The 22,756-nt window shown below is 40.6% G+C and overlaps 1 protein-coding gene across 2 annotated transcripts in view; it reads right to left on the bottom strand.

Moving 5' to 3' along the window:
• Window positions 1-22,756, bottom strand: part of RYR2 (ryanodine receptor 2) — a 699,456-nt gene that overhangs the window by 206,303 nt on the left and 470,397 nt on the right. For both annotated transcript variants that reach the window (XM_043544343.1, XM_043544344.1), the window contains 7 exons: window positions 22,290-22,510; window positions 20,420-20,510; window positions 13,778-13,918; window positions 12,153-12,316; window positions 8,024-8,102; window positions 7,175-7,264; window positions 6,044-6,181 (listed from right to left, as the gene is read on the bottom strand). In XM_043544343.1, the coding sequence (XP_043400278.1) occupies window positions 6,044-6,181; window positions 7,175-7,264; window positions 8,024-8,102; window positions 12,153-12,316; window positions 13,778-13,918; window positions 20,420-20,510; window positions 22,290-22,510 (924 nt within the window). The remainder of the gene's footprint in view (window positions 1-6,043; window positions 6,182-7,174; window positions 7,265-8,023; window positions 8,103-12,152; window positions 12,317-13,777; window positions 13,919-20,419; window positions 20,511-22,289; window positions 22,511-22,756) is intronic.

Here is a 22,756-nt window from a genome sequence, read left to right as displayed (position 1 = left end):
ACAGATGTGCAAAAAAGCAATGAAGTATTACAAATACTAGGTCCTAATAGATTCATGTCACCTAGATATTTGAGGCAATCGAACAGCTAAAGAAAAAACAAACTTGAGGTAGAAAGGAGCACTTACATATCCATTGGCGGAAAAACAGAGAGCATTACATTAGAGTTACATGAGTTTTCTTTTTTTGCTTAACAGCAACAATACTAAAAATGGAACAGATTAACTGGAACCACGGATAGATTTAAGAATGCAGATTAGTCAGATAACTGGCAATGTCTGCATTGTAACTATTTCCAGAGAAAGGTCACAATCAGGCAAAAATCTCTCCCCTTTGTCACAGGATGTCCTGGAGGACATCTTCAGAATACAACGGCTGGCGCAGGAGGTGTGGCTAGGATGTCCTATGTCTTGGCAATCCCTGGCAACCATATAAGCTCCTCTGAGCCTCCGCTAGTCAGTGTAAATTACAGCAGCCTTTAGGGTATGCTAATATACCCCAAGAACTAGCCTGGCACTCAGTGGCCAGTATTGAGGGGGGAGACAAAAGGACACATTTATATCACAACCCTTCACGGAAGCTGTGCCAAGCACTTACAAAGCTGACAAGGAGCCTAGCCTGTATGTAGAAATTGATATTGAAGCTATATTGAATTGAAGCTATATTGTCTTTTCTATAACCTTTTGTATTGACAAAATACTGAATCCATAGTAACATTTCATAATGACAAAGGCTAAATGCTTAAGCAGTATGTTTAAACAGAACTGAGTTCTCTCTGATTACCCAAGCATGACTTTAGAAATGGACTTCAAAATCTGGATGAATTCAACAATGTGTCGAAAGGCCATGATATTTTCTCTCAGACTTGTATTCTAGGACAGCATTTTTGATTCTGAAAAGACCATTACTTCCATGTAAAATTAGGGCAATGTGAGTGTAAAATGCTACCACATCTCTTGTGGTGATGTAAATGACTATTCATAGGGTAGGGCAACACAGAGCAAGGCTCCTACTTTCTGCCACATGCTTTTCTATTTAATCAGGCAAAATTAATACATCAAAGAAAGGCAGAAGTATGAAAATAGTTTGTATTTTACTAATATATCCAAGTCAATGTCATCTAGCAGTGTTGCAGGCCACATGTCTTTTTTTAAGTGAGAGTAAAACTGAGATCATCAATACTGGTCTTTCTTTTAAAATTATTTTTAATTTTAGTTTTGGCTGTCCCCGAGACTCTTCTGTGGCACATTTAGAGGATGCCTCCTCCCACATTCCCTACATCATCAGAAAGAAGGAGCACCTGGGACATACTGACAGCTTAAAGACAAAAGACTGCTTCTTAAAATGCCCCTGAAAATATTTTGGCAGCATGGGGAACTAGGGAAAATACCTCTTCTGCCACAAGAGGCAGACAGTTTCATGGGGGAAAATCAATTGTCTGGCTATGCAGACTCCCTCGTCAGGCCCTACGCTACCAGCACTCCCAGCTATCTTCGAGACACCACTGACTTCCTGAGGAAACTACAATCCATTGGTGATCTTCCTGAAAACACCACCCTGGCCACTATGGATGTAGAAGCCCTCTACCCCAACATTCCACACAAAGATGGACTACAAGCCGTCAGGAACAGTATCCCCGATAATGTCATGGCAAACCTGGTGGCTGAACTTTGTGACTTTGTCCTCACCCATAACTATTTCACATTTGGGGACAATGTATACCTTCAAATCAGTGGCACTGCTATGGGTACCCGCATGGCCCCACAGTATGCCAATATTTTTATGGCTGACTTAGAACAACGCTTCCTCAGCTCTCGTCCCCTAATGCCCCTATGCTACATTGATAACATCTTCATCATCTGGACCCATGGAAAAAAAGCCCTTGAGGAATTCCACCATGATTCAAACAATTTCCATCCCAACATCAACCTCAGCCTGGACCAGTCCACACAAGAGATCCACTTCCTGGACACTACGGTGCTAATAAGCGATGGTCACATAAACACCACCCTATACCGGAAACCTAGTGACCTCTATTCCTACCTACATGCCTCCAGCTTTCACCCAGACCACACCACACGATCCATCATCTACAGCCAAGCTCTACGATACAACCGCATTTGCTCCAACCCCTCAGACAGAGACAAACACCTACAAGATCGCTATCAAGCATTCTTACAACTACAGTACCCACCTGCTGAAGTGAAGAAACAAATTGACAGAGCCAGAAGTGTACCCAGAAGTCACCTACTACAGGACAGGCCCAACAAAGATAATAACAGAACGCCACTAGCCATCACCTTCAGCCCCCAATTAAAACCTCTCCAACGCATCATCAAGGATCTACAACCTATCCTGAAGGACGACCCATCACTCTCACAAATCTTGGGAGACAGGCCAGTCCTTGCCTACAGACAGCCCCCCAACCTGAAGCAAATACTCACCAGCAACCACATACCACACAACAAAAACACTAACCCAGGAACCTATCCTTGCAACAAAGCCCGTTGCCAACTGTGTCCACATATCTATTCAGGGGACACCATCATAGGGCCTAATCACATCAGCCACAATATCAGAGGCTCGTTCACCTGCACATCTACCAGTGTGATATGTGCCATCATGTGCCAGCAATGCCCCTCTGCCATGTACATTGGTCAAACTGGACAGTCTCTACGTAAAAGAATAAATGGACACAAATCAGATGTCAAGAATTCTAACATTCATAAACCAGTCAGAGAACACTTCAATCTCTCTGGTCACTCAATTTCAGACCTAAAGGTTGCAATATTACAACAAAAAGACTTCAAAAACAGACTCCAACACGAGACTGCTGAATTGGAATTAATTTGCAAACTGGACACCATTAAATTAGGCTTGAATAAAGACTGGGAGTGGATGTGCCATTACACAAAGTAAAACTATTTCCCCATGTTTATTTCCCCCACCCCCCACTGCTCCTTGGATGTTCCTGTTAACTGCTGGAAATGGCCCACCTTATCACTACAAAAGGTTTTCTCCCCCACTCCCCACCCCCGCTCTCCTGCTGGTAATAGCTCATCTTAAGTGATCACTCTCCTTACAGTGTGTATGATAACACCCATTTTTTCATGTTCTGTGTGTATATAAATCTCCTCACTGTATTTTCCACTGAATGCATCCAATGAAGTGAGCTGTAGCTCACGAAAGCTTATGCTCAAATAAATTGGTTAGTCTCTAAGGTGCCACTAGTACTCCTTTTTTTTGCAAAGCTAAAGTGCTGTCACAAAGTACATAGAATAAAAAATTAATGTATATTTCAGATTTGTTTACAGTTGCAGTTAATTTAGTTGTTACTTGTACCACTGAGAGATAACAATATTTCCAGAAAGAGGCATGATTTTTAAATTTACAAATTCTATTTAAAGTTTAACCCACTGGTACAACAAAACAAAGTTACAGCTTAAGTTTGCCATTTGTGTGGGATAACTTGAAGGACAAAAGGAAGCTGGTTAACTGAGGCAGGTTCCCTCATTTGACCATGACCATTTATCTATTCTCTTTTCCTTCCCATAATCTACATACTGTTATTTGACAATGGCATTATTACCACTAGGCAGATTTCCCCATATTCCTCACTGATTTTTAAAAGATGTGCTTTATGAAGTGTGACAAAGTTCCTGCTCTACCTTGGTGGGTCTTGCGCTTATTGGTGGATTTGCTCGCCTTGGAGCTTCACGGCAGCCCTCAGCTTGGCCATTTTTCTGAACCCACAGTCCACGTCGACTCCTCCTATGTCTGACCAGGAGTTGGGAGGATTTGGGGGGAACCCAGGCCCGCCCTCTACTCCGGGTTCCAGCCGAGGGCCCTGTGGAATGCAGCTGTCTAGAGTGCCTCCTGGAACAGCTGTGCGACAGCTACAACTCCCTGGGCTACTTCCCCATGGCCTCCTCCCAACACCTTCTTTATCCTCGCTATAGGACCTTCCTCCTGGTGTCTGATAATGTTTGTACACCTCAGTCCTCCAACAGTCCGCGTGCTCACTCTCAGCTCCTAGTGCCTCTTGCTCCCAGCTCCTCACACGCACACCACAAACTGAAGTGAGTTCCTTTTTAAAACCCAGGTGCCCTAATTAGCCTGCCTTAATTGATTCTAGCAGCTTCTTGATTGGCTGCAGGTGTTCTAATCAGCCTGTCTTAATTGTCTCCAGAAGGTTCCTGATTGTTCTGGAACCTTCCCTGTTACCTTACTCAGGGAAAAGGGACCTACTTAGCCTGGGGCTAATATATCTGCCTTCTAGTACTCTCCTATAGCCATCTGGCCTGACCCTGTCACAGAAGTTAGATAACTTTGCCTCATGGCAGCACTGGCTCAGATTTTCAAACATGAGAGTTAAAAAAAAAGACAGCCATTTATGTGATTGGGTCTAAAATATCATCAGTCTTCATAATGACACATCTTCTGAAAATATTTATATGTATGTACTGGAGAGTCAATGGACCCCTTTGAAAAATGCCTCCTGTTTATCCTTAAGAATATCTTTCAGGGCAGTGTACTTAGAATTATACACAACTCCTATGAACAACAGAATGTAAACATATTCCTTCATTTCTCTCTGATACAAAATAATGTTTTCCTAATTACAACAGTTCAAACAGCGCTGTACATAAAAATGGCCACACTGGGTCAGACCAATAATCAATCTAGCCCAGTATCTTCTGACAGTGGACAGTGCCAGATACTTCAGAGGGAATGAACAGAACAAGGCAATTATCGAGTGACCCATCCCGTCATCCAGTCGCAGCTTCTAGCAGTCAGAGGACACCCAGAGCATGAGGTTGCATCCCTGACCATCTTAGCTAATAACCACTGATGGACCTATCCTCCATGAATTTACCTAATTGTTTTTTAGCACAGTTATTCTTTTGGCAACATGTTCCACAGGTTAACTCTGCATTGTGTGAAGAAGTACTTCCTTATGTTTGTTTTAAACCTGCTATTATTTTCATTAGGTGACCCTTGGTTCTTGTATTATGTGAAAGATGAATTAACATTTCCCTATTCACTTTCTCCACACCAGTCATTATTTTATAGACCTCAGTCATATCCCCCCCCCTCGTCATCTCTTTTTGAAGCTGAACAATCCCAGCCTTTTTAATCTGTCCTCATATGAAAGCTGCTTCATGCCACTCATCATCTTTGTTGCCCTTCTCTGTACTTTTCCAATTCTAATATAGCTATTTTGAGATAAGTATTCAAAGTGTGGGCGTACCATGGATGTATATAGTGGCATTATGATATTTTCTGTCTGATTATCTATCCCTTTCCTAACATTCCTAACATTTTTACCTTTTTTGATGGTTGCTGCACACTGAGAAGATGTTTTGAGAGAACTATCCACCGTGACTTCAAGATCTCTTTCTTGAGTGGTAACAGCACATGAAGACCCTATCATTTTGTATGTGTAGCTGTGACTATGTTTTCCAGTGTGCCTTACTTTGCATTACTATCATCATAAATAGTATCATAATTGATTCTAAACAAACTGAAAAATTTCAAAAATTGCATAAATTTTTCAATCTCAATTTAAAAAAAAAGTTTAATACCAAATTATGTGGGAACTACTCTATTGGGAGATCTAACAAACTGGACATTTTCAGCTTGTTAATTCAGTCTCTTTGAGATGTATTTTTTGTTTACACAATGTTTTTTTTTTTCCTTTTTTTAAAACCACAAGCATTTTTTCACCCTGGCACAATTTGTAAGCGTGGTAACAGATTTTGCTTAGATTTTCATGTTTGGGTTATGGCCAAAAAGGGAACATTACAACTGAAAAAGAGAGTTTTCATGAAGTTTTGAGCATGTGAAACAAGACGTTAATAGACATGTGAACTTTACCTTCAAGTGAGTGCTATAATAAAGACACATGGGGGAAGCTCAAGAACATCTCAAGCAGATTTTGACACTTGCATTTTAAATACACCATTCCGGTAAAAAGACAGAGACACACACAATATCAGTACATAGTCTTTAATAAAATGGCTTGAAGCCTGTCACAGTACTCACCTGACTTGTCTGAGATATGCGACGTGTCCGATTATAAAGGGCCATACTATCTCCTTCCCTTGTCCTTTCAATCCGCCATCCCCAAGCTAGCATGGTTTTCAAAGATTCTTTGATTGGCCACCGATAAATTTCTTTTTCCTAGGGTAAGTACACATGGGAGTGACTGACTATCTTGATGATTATATAACTGAATGGAATAAAATCTAATGCACTATTACTAGCCCTCTGCCCTGTTGTGTAGCACTGCAAATTTACATCCATTGAGACAAATTGCAAACAGCCTGCTGTGGGATAGAAACAGCAAAGAAGCAGTCTGTGCATGGATAAGAAGGCCAATTAAGAGAAACAGTAAGGGCAACTATTTATTCCCGAACCACTTATGCAAACCAAATCATATGGACACGTGATATATGCACTTTTTCAGTATCACGGATGAGTAAGGCTACGTTTTAGTCACTGGTATTTTTAGTAAAAGTCACGGACAGGTCACGGGCAGTAAACAAAAATTCATGGCCCATGACCTGTCCATGACTTTTATTATATACCCCTGACTAAAACTTGCGGAGGGCTGCCTGGGGGCATCATGGGTGCTGGGTGAGGGTGGCCTGGGTGCTCGGGGTGGGGTGGGGGTGGGCGGCGGCTCACAGCCCGGGACCTCCGCTGGTGCTGGGGGGGGGGTTGGTGGGGCCGACAACTTGGCTACGTGCTCTCCCCACCCGCACCAGCAGAGTTTGGGTGTGGGTGTGGGAGTGGGCAGGGGGTTGGGGACAGGGTGAGGTTTGCTATCACATTGTAAAAACAAAGTGGAGACAAGGCACTTTAATTTTAACACAAGGTAGACTCAGTGAGGTCAACCATGATTGGGGGCTATGGTGCTGACCTCACCTAGCTACCTCGCAATAAAAACTACAAGTGTTTTGTCTCCATTTAGGATTGTACAGTGAGGTAACAACCACATTAGTTATCTTGCTGTGTAAAACAAAACAAAAAAAACAAACAAAAAACATCTTTGTGTCAGTGAAGACAAAGACAAAATGCCAAATTTCACTAACAGCCAGTTGCCTCTTACCAAAGATAGAGAAACAAATGTTTAGAAACATCTGTGTAATGAAGAATGAACAAATTCCTCACCTTTTCTGATAATAATTTATATTGTTTCATTAATGGCTGCACCTTGGAAGACTCAGAATATGTTTCACCATATATCCATCCATTTGCAAACTGAAAAAAGTGAAGGAAGAAAGGAAAAAGCAGTGAGAATATGAAGAAAGAATAATCAGAAATCTTATATTTATTTACTTATAAAAAAGAATTGGGGTAATGCGTCTGCAAGACTATTTTCTTATTCAAGTCTAAATCTTTTGCTCCCTTTCCCACCACTCCCTCACAACCTAACCTCCTGCCCTCCCCCCCTGCATGCACGCGCACACACACACACACACAGTGGAATCAGTTAGGTCCAATGTCATTTTTACTTCTGAATGTCCAGACTTTTGTTATTTTATCACAACATTTATGTTATCTTAAAGTAAATACATTTGAATATACTTTCTTATTTACTATTCTGCCAGGGTGTCTGTATGAATAGGGACAACACTCTTTGAGGCAGACAGCAGATTTTAACACCAAGCCTGTGGTTTTTACAGAGATATAAAATGTCTTTTGAAAAAATAAAACTTAAAGCGTGAAGTAACAAAACTACTTAAAAATCTACCAATTACATTTTTCTCAAAACAAACAGACACACACACAAACAAAATGCTGGTATGTTCAAGTTCTGACCAGATGAGTGCAGCTATAGAACTCTTGAAAAAAGCAACTCAAGATAAAAATGGTGATACAGTCTTAGCCAGACATCACTAATGTAATGCTACAACAACCCCAAAAACTTGAGTAAAAACTTAAGTAGAATCCTCAGAAAATATAGGTAGAGCGTTAATATTCTGAATGCACTTTGATAAGAAAATAATATAATGTTACCTTTTCCATTGACCATTTATCATGAGAATGTTCTGCATATTTGTTAATGAAATATTCTAGCTTTTCAGGAATTGTAATACTGAAAAAGAAAAAAACAAATTTCAATACATTATATATGTTATCATTTGAAAGGGTTCTTTTAAAGAAAATTTCTGAAAAATTACAGAGCACTATATACTGCCAATTAGAGTGTACTGTTGTGCTGCACTCCCCTACAGAAAAGGAGGACTTGTGGCACCTTAGAGACTAACAAATTTATCTGAGCATAAGCTTTCGTGAGCTACAGCTCACTTCATCGGATGCATTCAGTAGATATAGAAAAATGTTAGGACCATTATACAAGGCACTGATGAGACCTCATCTGGAATACTGTGTGCAATTCTGATATCCCATGTTTAAGAAAAATAAATTCAAACTGAAACAGGAGCAGAGAAGGGCTACTAGGATGATCCAAGGAATGGAAAACCTATCTTAAGAGACGAAACTCAAAGAGTTTGGCCTATTTAGCCTAACCAACAGAAGACTGGGGGGAAATATGATTGCTGTGTATAAATACATCAGACGGATAAATGCCAGGGAAGGAGAGGAGTTATTTAAGGTAAGTGCCAATGTTGATACAAGAACAAAGGGCAATAAACTGGCCAGCAACAAGTTTAGGCTTGAAATTAGATGAAGGTTTCTAACTAACAAAGGAGTGACATTCTGGAACAGCCTTCGAAGGGAAGCAGTGGGGCAATAAACCTAACTGGCTTTGAGACTGAGCTTGATAAGTTTATGGAGGGGATGGTATGATGAGACTGCCTACAATGGCATGTGGACCATCAGCGACTGCTAGTAGGAAATATCCTCAATGGCTGGAGATGACACACTAGATGGGGAGGGCTCTGAGTTACTACAGGGAATTCTTTCTCAGGTGTCTGACTGGTGAGTCTTGTCAATGTGCACAGGGTCCAACTAATTGCCATATTTGGAGTGAGAAGGAATTTTCCCCTAGGCCATGTTGGCAGAGACCCTGAGAGTTTTTCACCTTCCTCTGCAGCATGGTTCACTTGCAGGTTTAAACTAGAGTAAATGGTGGATTCTCTGTAATCTGAAGTCTTTACATCATGATTTGAGGACTTCAGTAACTCAGCCACAGGTTATGTCTCTATTACAGGAGTGGGTGGGGGAGGTTCTGTGGCTTGAGATGTCCAAGAGGTCAGACTAGATGATCACAATAGTCCCTTCTGGCATTAAAATTTATGTGTGTAATGATGTATAAAATGTGCTGAAGTTTTCTGATATGGATTTAGATTATTAACATCAATTTATTTGTGTTTTAATATATATTTCAGTTCCTATTTTCCAGAAATACAGTGCATATTATATACATAATATAAATTCACTGTCAACCACCTCTTGTTAAAGCATGTTATAAACCTGCAAATTTCATTATATAATTGAAATACTGCAGTTTATAGCCACTCAAAAAGGTACAAATTTCAGATCCCATTGAATGCCTAAAAGCCATTCAATATGAAAAATAAAAAAATCAATATGCAAATAAACTAGCAATCTTTCAGGTGCGCAAGAGGGTACTGAAGTTGAGATTGATTTACCACTACGGAAAGAGCAGTAATACTTTTCTTTCAAACAAAAACAAATACTACAGAACAGTGGTCACCAACCGGTCGATCCCGATCTCGGGGCTGTCACTAAGACAGGCTCCCTGCCTGCCCTGCCCCACACTGCTCCCAGAAGCAGCCAGTGCAGCCCCGTGGGCGGGGGGCAGGGCTCTTGCAGAGGGGGGCAGCATGTGGAGCCATGTGCTGCCTGCCCCCGCCAGGGGCCACAGAGGCACGTTGGCCCCTTCCAGGAGAGGGGGGGCCAGGGTAGGCAGGGAGCCTGCTTTAGAGATAAGTGCTACCCCAAACCCCAGCCCTGAGCCCCCTCCCGGAGCCAGCACCCCATACCCCCTCCTGCACCCCAAACCCACTCCTGCACCTCAACCCCAGCCCTGACCCCCTTCCCAGAGTCAGCACCCCCACCCCCTCCTGCATCCAAATACTCTGCCCCAGCCCTGACCCCCCTCCCAGAACCAGCACCCTGTACCGCTCCTGCACCCCAACACTCTGCCCCAGCCCAGAGCTCCCTCCTGCACCCCAACCTCCAGCCCCAGGCTCAATCCAGAGTCCCCTCCCACACTGCGAATCCCTTGGCTCCAGCCCAGAGCCAGCACGCCCTCCCAAACCCTACCTGAGCCCGGTGAAACTGAGTGAGGGTGGGGGAGAGTGAGTGACGGGGGGTCGGGGGGACAGAGTTAGTGGGGTGGGGCTTTAAGGAAGGGGCAGGGCCTCAGGGAAGGGACAGCTTAGATCCTGGGTTGCCCTTAAATTCAAAAAGTGATCTTGGGTGTAAAAAGGTTGGAGACCACTGCTACAGAACATTTTCTAATGAACAATTTATCATATAAAGCAGTCTCCTACACTTGTGCTCTAGAAAAGGAAAATTGCTTACTGATAACTGTACCCTCTTCTCCCATTCTATGACAGCGGATTAAGGGATAGACAATGTTATAGTGCCATCTACTGGGAAGCAAGGAGAGTCTGTCCTTTAATCCTTTGTCATAGGATCAGAGAAAAGAGAGATGTACAACAGTAATTATTCCAAGTGGTTAACAATTAGTGTAGTACTGTGCAAAAATTTATCGAGGTATGAAGCAGGAAAAAGCCACAAAAGATTCATCATGTGTGCTCAGCAGGGGGCTTTAGGGGGGTTTTAGGGGGCACAATACAGTACTCTGCATGAAGTCACAAATTGAACAAATTGCAGCCTGCAGCCATATCACCTATAATCACTTCTAAACGGGGTCAGGCCTGGTTAGTACTTAGATGGGGGACTGGCAGGTAAACAGCTCATGACGGAGGTGATATTGGTAAGGCAGTACTTTCTCTTTGAACCAATACCTCACCAATGCCTTAGTATGGCGCTAAGGGGAAACTGTGATGCTTCAGATGATGTCTTTTGAAAGAGGTTAAAAACCAGTCTTGACAAGTTATTGTCCTTGAAAGTCCCATAACAACACTTTTTCACAGCCAGGAGTGTGGCCACCAGAGAGTTGGGCAAACTCTAATTATTTGGTTATTTATATTCTGTCTACCTAAAATTCACTCCAGCAATATCAACTGGATAAAGTAATCTTCATTTCATGTCCTAAATGGCTGTGTAGGACTGTTATGTAGTTAGATACTTAGCACATTACACTTCAGAGGTGATTGTACTTTAGTGGTGGGCAACATGATTCCTCTATTCAGGGCTAGATTGTGGCTTTTGCAGCCATCGTCACATTGTGGCCGTGTGTGTGCCATAAGCCCAGTGCGCCAGTGGCAGCTCTTTGAGGTATTCTGCCTGTTGAGTGCTGAGATAGACAGAAAGTCTATAAGGGCACTTGCGAAGCCATGCCTACAAGAAATCTTGTTGAAGAAGTAGCGTGGTGGTCTTATTTCTGTCAAGTTTTTATCATGTGCAGAAGTATGGGGCTATGGTCACATCCAGGATATTAAATCCATTTGGGCTTTGTGCACTTTGGGTGTATAAAATCGCTGGCTCTTGCACTCATAGGACACAAACAGTGGGACTCTGGCTGCCCATTGCAAAGATGTGGCAAGCTAAAGAGAGCGCTCCTTCTGGCCACTCCCCATCTTGGCACATCTGTGCAAAACAGCCAGAACGTGGCCTGTAGCTTGGAATCCTTCTGGATAAAAAAGGCATTACATCAATGTACAATCACCACCACATTTTGCAGAGTAATATTTAAGTGACAGTCACAGGAATTTAGCTCTTGGCTCCTGTTAACTATTAATTACTTTTACAACTCCCAAAAGTGTGCTAGGCGCTTCCGAGAACAAATGGGTTCAGGTAGTTTAATTGCCATGCTGAAAATTTATCTCATTTGTGGTAAGGTGCCCAAGGAATATATAGTGAACCATTTGTGGCCTTCATGTTTTACAACCAAACAAGCCCCCCATTCTATCTTAAGGATGGTAATTCAAGATGGGCATGTACTTATGTGTTTTCTTTACTACCATATTTCAATTACAGGCTTAAACTGTTCATGGTAAAAATGAGCTGCAACAGAAAAAGTTCATACTTTGAGGTATCAACAGGTTGTGGGTTAAAGTTCCCATCTGAATCCATTGAAGCCTGTTTTTCCATCATACTGACATAATTGGATTCCATGTAGTCTGGGGGTAAAGCTCCTGCAACTGCACTCAGGCAGGGCAAAGCCAGTTTGAACAGTTCCTGTTCATACTTCTGTGAAGAAACATGGGATAAAAAGACACAGTGGTGAATGGAGATTATTTCTGTTATTGCTGAAATTGATTCATCATTATAGCCATATATGAAGCCAAATTGTAATGGAACAACTTTTCTACTCAATGTGAAACAGTCTCTCAGTTCTGAAAATAAAAAACTGACATCTCAACTACACTGAAATACGACTGAATACTGAAGCTGGACTTAGGACCAAATCCTGCATTCACTGAAGTCGAATGGAAAAACGATTATTCACTTTGGTGGGAGCCGGACTGGTCCCGCACAGGGTGCCAGAACAGAGTAAAGCAGAGGAATATCCAACACTTGTCCAAGAAGCTGGATTTTCTACACCAAATGGCTTCCCATCATGGTGAAATCCTCATCAGGTTGGGGGGGAAAAAAACACTATATAATGTCCAAATGCATTATCTAAGTCTCGTTCAGCAAAGGTATAGATGATATTTCAAAGATAGTTGAGCTCATGTTTAAAATTTTTAAATGATCATGAAAAAACAGCTGTAATAAACATTTGCATGATTTAAATTTATTAAATTATCAATAGTTTTTCTTCCAAGGAGGAAACAAGTCCTGAAGAGATAATATGATGGTACTTATAACAAATTAAACTTAACTTCTAGATACATTTCATTAGTGCTACTATAGTGTATAATATAGGGCCTGATCCTACAAACTCATACTCATATAAGTAGTCCTTATTACAGTGAGTGGGTGCATGGAACTAAAAGGTCCTACTGTGTAAGCAAGGATTCAGTATGCTTCCCTTCTTAGACTATAACAGCCAGAGGTTGTTAACCTTCAGGACACACTACAAGGTCCATTTTTCCTCCTTACCTGTGATGAGACAGGTGACGGGGAGGACTGAATAGAGGTGGTGTAGGACTCTGGGGATTTGGTGAAGAAGTGAATTAACATTTGTTATATTAATGCTGTTGCTGCATGAATTGATTTCACCTGTGGTAACAGATGGGTCTGTGTATCGGTGTGTTTTTAAAGATTGTCAAGGTAAGATCATTGGAAGGGCTCTCTTTTACTGTACAGTAATAAGAAGTCATATAAACAAAAAGACAAATAAAATGTAAGGGTATACAGGACTGGACCCATACAGGATTGCATGGATACCATTTTATTTTTTAAAATGATTATATTTATCATGGAAGCAGCATACTCCTTGACAAATTATTAAACTTAATCATTTTGAGGATCTTATAAGTGTACACTATTATTAGCGATTTGATTAAATAGTATTAAAAACACATATAGCTTTAGCACATTCGATGTTTGCCGCATAATCTGTTGTGCATGTATTTTTCTTAATTGATGCAGAAGAATTTATAATGTAATTACATAATTTTGATGTAATTAATTCAGTTGAAATAAATACTTTGAATAGAAATGATCAGCGTACGTTGTGATCATGGAGAACTACATAAAAATTACCTTTTGAGACAGGGCATCAAAGATACCCCAGAACAACTTTCTGGATAAATGAAGTTCTTCTTCTGATGCAGCACCAAAGTTGCCCCACCCACTTGGCAGGCAATAATACTTCCAGCATCTTTCATAATGATTTGTCAGCAACTAGAACACAAATATTTTGAAAGCATCCAAAATATATAACATAATTGATTGTGTTTATCTATCTTGCATTCAAACACTATATGATCCACACAATAATTACACACTAGAACAGTCTCTCCATTCATTCAAGAAGTTCATGTTCTAATATACTATTTGCCTTTACAATCCAATAAGGAAAATTATTAATAATAATTACAATTTAAAAACAGTGGCTAAGCATTTTACAGTTTTCCAATTCTTAATATTCTGTAATTCTTTTAGATTTCAGATTAATGTTACTGCTTAACCTTAGATGGCACTTGTTGTAACATCTGTGGTCTAGTACTTAAGCACAGGAAAGAAGGTGAGGTCCTCACCCTATTGAAGTCGATGGCAAAGTTCCAACAGACTTCAATAAAGCCAAGATATCACCCAGAGTGTTTGCATCCTGCATTTTATTCTGGACTCTACAATGACTGCTGCAGGAAGAAAACACAAGACATCAGGAAAGTGATTTAACTAGGCAGCAAAATTATTAAGCAATACATCTTGGAACTACCCAGCAATAACTCATCCAGTGCAGGTCATCCTTCTGTAATCCGTACAATTTGGTAGAAGGTTTCTGTCAACCCCCAACCCCTCTCTTCTGCCTGGTTCCAGCATCCCCTTGTATGAAGGATAAGTGGATAGGGAAGAAGGGGTTGTCTCCTTACTGTACCGGACATTAGGAGCCCCATCCCCATTCTCCGCCTTCTTTAGGAGCTGCCTTCTCCTAATCTGCTTCAAATTCTAGTTTTTCAGGGAACCAGACTGTCTAGTGAACAAACATTTGCATTGGACACCTGCAAAATTGTGACAAAATGAATTTAAAAACCTAACCTCTTTCCACCAGCTCCCTCGCCTGCTGAGAGGAAACTGAAAAAACCCTACATTGCCCACACCAATTTGGCACTAAGGGAAAAATTCCATCCCAACCCCAAAATACATCTAATATGATGCTCACAGCAAGGCCCAAAAACCTGGTCCTCCTCTAATTCCAACTGGCAGAAATGGGCACAGAATGGTGCCCTGGAGAGGGGGAAGGGTTTATAAGCTCTCCCTTGGGTGCACAGTGGCTAATAAGTTTATGTTGTCTCCTTCTGACCCAAAACGTCCCCCTCTTCCTGTCCTCAAGTCCACAAAGAGACTGGGTTCCGATGAGGAGGGGAAGAAACAAGGGGGAAATCTTTAAAGGGGCGAAGGGATTTATTTTCCTCCCTGCTCGTTCAGGCAAAGCCTTCCCACCTCTGAGGCTGAGGAAGGGTGAGCATTTTGTGACCTTTGTCCAATCTGTTCACGTCTGAGGCACTGAGTTTACCCACCTGTGAAACAGGTATAAATAATACTTACACCTTGTGTATCTCAAAGGTGCATTCTTAAACTTAATTGAGATAAAGTGCTCTGAGAATTTAGATGAAAGATGCTATAAAAAGGATAAATAATTTTAATCCTTCATGATTCACTTAAAAACTGAAAAGTAAAGGTGCTCAGAGAAATAAACTCCTTGAAACATGACAATTTTTACTTTTAACTTTAACATTGATTGTAAAAGTTGAAAACAGACTGCTGGAGATTATTTTATTTCTGCACATAATTTACTTTCTATACAATATTTTTTTCTCAGAAATCCTGGGGCAGTCTTAAATCTAAAGAAGTTATTTATGTTGAGAGCAGCATACCATTTATCATCCTGAAGGCATACTGATAGCATTGTTCTATGACAGAAGTTCTTAACCTTTTCAATACCATGACCCTATCTTACACCAGCAAAAAGTTGCAGGACTCCCCTTTCCATCTGGCTATAAATGAAAGGAAGGGTGGTCAGAGTCCCTTAGACCTGTTTGCCCCACCCTGAGGATCATAACCCCCAGGCTGAGAATGTACGCTCTATGAAACTTTTGTGAAAGGCAACAAAAGTGAATTCTTGATATTTTGAAATTGCTTTCACCAGGAGGCCAGCAGCTATAAAGTAAAATTTTTGTCAGCACTGCAAAAGTTGCTGAGTCAGACTCTTAAAAGCAATAACAGAGCATCAGGGGGCTGCATTATAAAAGCATGATTCCTTTGTGTCTGGAATACACCTTTTGGAAAGCTCTTGGTCCCTATTTTCATTCTATTTTAGTCTTCTGGGCTGGAATCTTGAGATTATTATAGCTTCAAAATAACATCACTCATGATGTGTTAGGATATAGATATTCAGGCCTGTCTGTAAAGGCCTATACTCTAAGAATTTAGGTGTATTCTTATCACTTAGCGAATTATAGAGGTATAAAAGAAAGAATCAAAATCACTGTCTGCCAGTGTAAGGCCCTTCTCTTACTGTGACAGTCTGAGGCCCTGTTCTTAGGCTAAGATCTTTGGCTAAGCAGCAGAGGCAGCCATAAGCTGGGAAGCGAACGGTCACATCCTCACATTCCAAACTAGTCACGTTGAAATAAGGTGCTATTGGGCTGTTAGGAATACAATCCTGTCCTGATAATGCCTATCGCCTCCAGAGAAAGGGAAGTGCCTAGAAGATGTAAAAGGAAACTTTGATAGCATCCTGTCTGGCAAGAACTCACAAGCTGGGATGTGAAATCCTCATTTCTTTGTTGTTCTATCACTGTAGTCCCCATTTCCCTATTGTTTGTCTGTATAATCTCTGTCTGGTTCTGTGATTGTTTCTGTCTGCTGTATAATTAATTTTGCTGGGTGTAAACTAATTAAGGTGGTGGGATATAATTGGTTAAATAATCATGTTACAATATGTTAGGATTGGTTAGTTAAATTTCAGGAAAATGATTGATTAAGGTATAGCTAAGCAGAACTCAAGTTTTACTATATACTCTGTAGTCAATCAGGAAGTAAAGGGGGGGAAATGGGAACAGGGAATGGGAATGGGAAAATTGGAATCATGTTTTGCTAAGGGGGGGACATGGGAACAGGGACACAGGTAAGGCTCTGTGGTGTCAGAGCTGGGAAGGCGGACACTAAGGAAGGAAACTGGAATCATGCTTGCTGGAAGTTGACCCTTATAAATATCGAATTGTTTGCACCTTTGGACTTTGGGTATTGTTGCTCTCTGTTCATGCGAGAAGGACCAGGGAAGTAAGCGGGTGAAGGAATAAGCCCCTAACACGATGTATTGTCACTAAAGCGGAGGACTCTTTAGAATATCTAAAGAACAGTTGTTGGCATGGAAGTTAAACAACAGATATATCGTTATCTCTTTACTGGAGAGTTCCAGGGAATAAAAGAAAAAAATATTAAGCTAGATTTTTTTGTTCATCTATTTCAACAATCCTGCAGAGAGAGAAAAAGTTCCATAGATAGATGACTCAAGTAAACAAACAAAATATTCTGAATTACAGCCAGTATACAAGGCACCGGACCTTCATCTTCTCATAAGTCAGAACAAGTCACGAGACACAAAACTTAAAATGTTCATAGTACATTATAATAGAGATACTAAATTCAAAGTTATAACTCCCTAAAATCTTCAGAAAGTCCTGCAGAGAACAGAGGGAGGGAGGATTTTGACCCCAACCAAAAATATAACTATATATCTGAAGTCCAGGTGTACTGCTCCCATGGATTTAAAAAGAGAACCCGATGTTGTAACTATTGTCAGAACTAAACAAAGATCAAGATATGTAATGGGAATCACCTAACTCTTCATCACACCTGTTGAATCATAGCTGTGACAGGTCTGACAATTTCCTGCCATATCCTTACTGAATTAAGTTTAAGTACCTTTAGCGTCCATTGTATTAAATGAATGAATTAGTGGTATTGTGGGGCGAGACTGTATGTAACCTCTTGAGGAGGGAGATGTGACAGATGTGAGAACTGGGCGTTCAAAGGACCACATTAAACAATGTGCCAGACAAGAATGGACTTTTTGGAACAAAAAGCATTAAGTGGTTTTCCTGGGGAATATTTAGGGGGAGGTGAATGCAAATCCCTCAACTCCAGTTATGCAAAAACCCAGTCTTCTGGGGCTATGCCCTGTGTGCTGCTGATCTATTACTGAAGACCAAGATCAAAGGCCTGAGCTGTAAAAAGAAATGGCTGCTCTGCCCAACCCATGTGCAGGTTCTGAGACAGTCATGACCTTGTAACCACTGGGACAATCCAGCTATGGGTTTTGAAGGACTGACACCTACCAGAGCCCAAGTTTGGAGCTGGGGTGATCTCTGGTAAGCTTTTAGAATACATGTAGGTTTTTATATTGTTTTTAATACTTTTTCTCTGTAATGCTTTCACCTTAAGAATAAACCTGCTTGCTTATAACAAGCTGTGTGGTTCCTTGTAATTGAGGGCAATCACATTGTTCATAATCTCCAGAGAGAAAGCAAAACGCAGACACTGGCCTTCCATGCACTCTGGCTAGCTGAAGATACCACAGTGCAGGCAAGAAACTCTGCAGCCTGGAAAACCCCCAGTCAGGAGGGAGAGAGGCACAAGTCTCTACCCAAGACAGGTGACAGATGAAATTAAGTATGACCTGCTTCTTATAAAAGGAGGGAGAAAAGGCAAAATAAAAGGAGAATAGCTGAAATGCCTTGCCGAAAGCTGTGTTGGGAAATCATCAGAAGCGATTTTTCATAGTTCACTAAAAAGCAGTAGGATATACAGTGGTGAATGATTCAGCTCTTGGCACACTAAGGCTTTACTCTGAGGACTCTGTGTTGGGGATCTTGTCTAAGTAAGGATATAAGTGTATGCCTTCATGGAACAGAGCCGCAACCAGTATCAACAGGAGACAATAAAACCTTTGGAGCCTGAAGAAACCCGAATGATAGGAAAAAGATCTGGATTCCTCAGACGTCCCAGAGTAGCCCACTATCAGGCCTCATCCTCAAAGGAAACCTGCACAACACTTCCAGAAAATGAGCCCGGGAGCTCAAAATTCACAACTTTGCTAGACACTAAAATTCATGGTCTTAAACAAGACACTGGATTTATGGCTTATTACAAAATTCTATAACCCACTAACCTCCCTTTTTGTCCTATGACTACAGGGGTGTTAACAGGCCACTTCACCTTGAATGGTCTCCCTTATAATATGTACTAGATACTTATGGTAAACTATCAACTCAATCTTGTATTTAGCGGTGACACTCTGAGTTCCTTTCCCAGACCTGAAGAAGAGCTCTGTGTAAGTTCAAAAGCTAGTCTCTCTCGCCAACTGAAGTTGGTTCAATAAAAGATATTACCTCACTCAGCTTTGTCTCTCTAATATCCTTGGACCAACACAGCTACAACATTGCATACAAAGAAAATGAATCAGTTTTCTGGTAGGAGAGAGACTAACACAAGAACCCAAGCTGGAGATCCTGGGGAGACACCCAGAAATTTACATGACCTTTGTTCTATTTATGCCTTGGAATCATCTCCCTCTTACCCTCTCTCCATCTTGTTTCTTTTTTACAAGGTGTCATAAATATAAAGGGAAGGGTAACCACCTTTCTGTATACAGTGCTATAAAATCCCTCCTGGCCAGAGACAAAATCCTTTCACCTGTAAAGGGTTAAGAAACTAAGGTAACCGCGCTGGCACCTGACCCAAAATGGCCAATAAGGAGACAAGATTCTTTCAAATCTGGAGCGGGGGGTACAAAAGGTTTGGTCTGTCTGTGTGATGCTTTTGCCGGGAACAGATCGGAAATGCAGCCTTACAACTCCTGTAAAGTTCATAAGTAATCTAGCTCGAAAATGTGTTCGATTTTCTTTTGTTTAATGGCTTGTAAAATAAACTGTGCTGGAGGGAACGTATATTCCTGTTTTTGAGTCTTTTTGTAATTTAAGGTTTTGCCTAGAGGGATTCTCTGTGTTTTGAATCTGATTGCCCTGTAAAATATTTAACATCCTGATTTTACAGAGGTGATTCTTTTACATTTTCTTTAATTAAAATTCTTCTTTTAAGAATCTGATTGATTTTTCATTGTTCTTAAAATCCAAGGGTTTGGGTCTGTGTTCACCTGTACCAATTGGTGAGGATTGTTATCAAGCCTTCCCCAGGAAAGGGGGTGTAGGGCTTGGGGGGGATATTTTGGGGGAAGACGTCGCCAAGTGGGCTCTTTCCTTGTTCTTTGTTTAACGCTTGGTGGTGGCAGCATACTGTTCAAGGGCAAGGCAAAGTTTGTACCTTGGGGAAGTTTTTAACCTAAGCTGGTAAGAATAAACTTAGGAGGTCTTTCATGCGGGTCCCCAAATCTGAACCCTAGAGTTCAGAGTGGAGAAGGAACCTTGACACAAGGGCTTGAAGAAAGGACAGAATTGGAAGGGAAGTCAGAGATGAGGCATGAACTTTCTGCTTCCGTCTGGACTGATCAGAAGTGAGAGTTAGAGGCTGTCACAAAGAATACTTTTTCTCCTTGCTTCCTGCTAGAGAGATAACATGCTATTGTCTCCTCTACAGGATGGAGGCAGGCAACATACAAGAAATAGTACATTGTATAGAAGAAGATTAAAATATACCTTTACGGTAAACCACACATACCTTCAGAGGCATCTTTGTTTGCTCGTTTAATAGAGGAACATCAAACACTAATCTCCTCAGCAAGTGTTGCATCATGGAAGGCCTCAATTGGCTGCAGGTAGACAGACAGTTTCAACAGAGCATACAAGTAGCTTTTATGCAATAAATAGACAACCCATTAAAGTAACCACACACTCCAAGGATCTGTGCCAATTGTCCTACTCCTTCAGATATTCCCAAATCCATAAAGTGATGTAATTTTATTGGTGACACAGCAGATTAAAAATGTGTGGGAAGGAAATGAAGAGCAAACAATAACAGACGCATACTGAACAAAACTTCCAGAATATGCTACTTCCAGTGTGAACCATATACAAAAAATTGTGAAAACACAAGCTCTAAAATAGAAAAGAAAAGGACAGGCGCAAACCAGAAAATATAATATTCTGATACTGTATTTGATTATCACCATGCATACTGTAACACATAAAAAAAGCACATAAGAATAATCTTTTGTCAATATTCTTGCATTGAAGAAGCCATATAAACTAAGTTTTGACACTGTGGATGTATTATTCTAGTACTATACTAAAGAGTACTGGGCATCAGCTGGAAAGAGAACAAACAACAGGGATTTATCTATATGCCACTCTATAATAGGCGAGAATATACATATAAAAAGTCTCTCAATAACAGCAAACCATGAACATATATGACATTGACATTATCAAGATTAAAATATTGTTATTAACTACATTGAACTAAGGTTTAGGAAAAATGACCTTTGAGAAAAGGTTAAAAAAACCGAGCATGTTTAGTCTTGAGAAAAAGACAACCGAGGGGGGACCAGATAACAGCCTTCAAATATGTTAAGGGCTATTAGACAGTAGGATAAGTCGTAATTGGATTTATATGCATCAAGAGAGATTTAGGTTACATATTAGAAAAATCTTTCCAACTATAAGGTTAGTTAAGTACCAGAATAGGTTACCAAGGAGTGTTGTGGAATCCCCATCACTGAAGGTTTTTAAAAACAGATCAGACAAACATCTGTCAGGGATTGTCTAAGTATAATTGGTCCCGCCTCAGCACAGGGGGATGGACTAGATGATCTCTCATGGTCCCTTCCAACCCTATATGTCTATGATTCTATAATATATGGCATAAAGAACTCAGTACACTGCTTTTATTTGCCCTGAATTTCTTTCAGTGGGACTTAGGTTCCTGAATGCTTGCACATTTTGAAAATGAGACCTGAGCACTTTTGAAAATTTTGCACTTGGGCTGCTAGATTGAGAAGGGAGAACACAGGCAAACATTCCAAGATGGAAAGAGGGTGACGCTAATGCAACTGATAGGTTGGAGAGTGTGCTGATCATGAACTACTATGTAATTAAAGATCAGCTAGGATTTAAAATGTAACTGATAACTGAATAGCTTCAGCAAGCAATATAACCTTCTATAATAAATCACCACACGGTACTATCAGTTTGCAATGTTAAAAATGTTCTTAAAAATAATACTCTATTATGTTCATACTTCCCTATTTATATAGACTTTTGTCCCCAATGCAGTGCATTCTTTTGGTTTTCTTACTGAGGTTAATTAAGAAGAATCTGTTAATAGAACAATAACTGAAAAATCTACATCTAATTACCAACTGTGCAACATGAATTTAGTCAAGTATATATTTATTTAACACATCTTTCCCAGACTCCAGCAAAATGGAAAAATACAGTCTCTGAAGAGTGACAGTGTATTCAATAAAATCCATAACCATGCTACTGATAAAAGGTGATATGCAGTTAGCTAATCTGCCTTCATGCTCTCGTATATATCACATCTCAGTATAGCAACTCATCTTTCTATGGAGTCTGGGATATTCGCTTACCCACAAATAGAGAGTAAACATTCTTCAATGGAATCCCGCTGAGCTTTGGTAAGAGAGCAGCCCTTGGAGAGTCTGTACACAGTATGTAATAAGGAATCTATGAGGGAGGCATGGTGCTCTGTGCCAGCAAAAAGAGGAGCACATCTGGTCAACAAAGGCAAGACTGCAGTACAAAGGTATCGATTCAGAGCCAAGGCCATGTCTGTAGCACTCAGAGCAGCCTACGAAACAAATTAAACCCAAACAATGAGACTTGTTTGATAAATATTGTTACAAAGGAAAATAACTACATTTTTCAGCTTTTGCTTATATAGTAGATATAAAAGGAATTAATTTTCAAAGGCACGAAGGGAAAACTCTCCTCCCTACATGCCATGCATGATACAATTACACACTAATTTTTCAAATATACTATAATTATTTTGTGGAAAATGTCAAAGAAGAAGGTGAAATTTGGATAAGCAATG

This window comes from Chelonia mydas, chromosome 3 (assembly GCF_015237465.2).
Source record: "Chelonia mydas isolate rCheMyd1 chromosome 3, rCheMyd1.pri.v2, whole genome shotgun sequence".
Classification (NCBI taxonomy): Eukaryota; Metazoa; Chordata; order Testudines; family Cheloniidae; genus Chelonia; species Chelonia mydas.
Note: the sequence above shows the minus strand (reverse complement) of the source record. Positions and strands in the feature narration are given on the sequence as shown.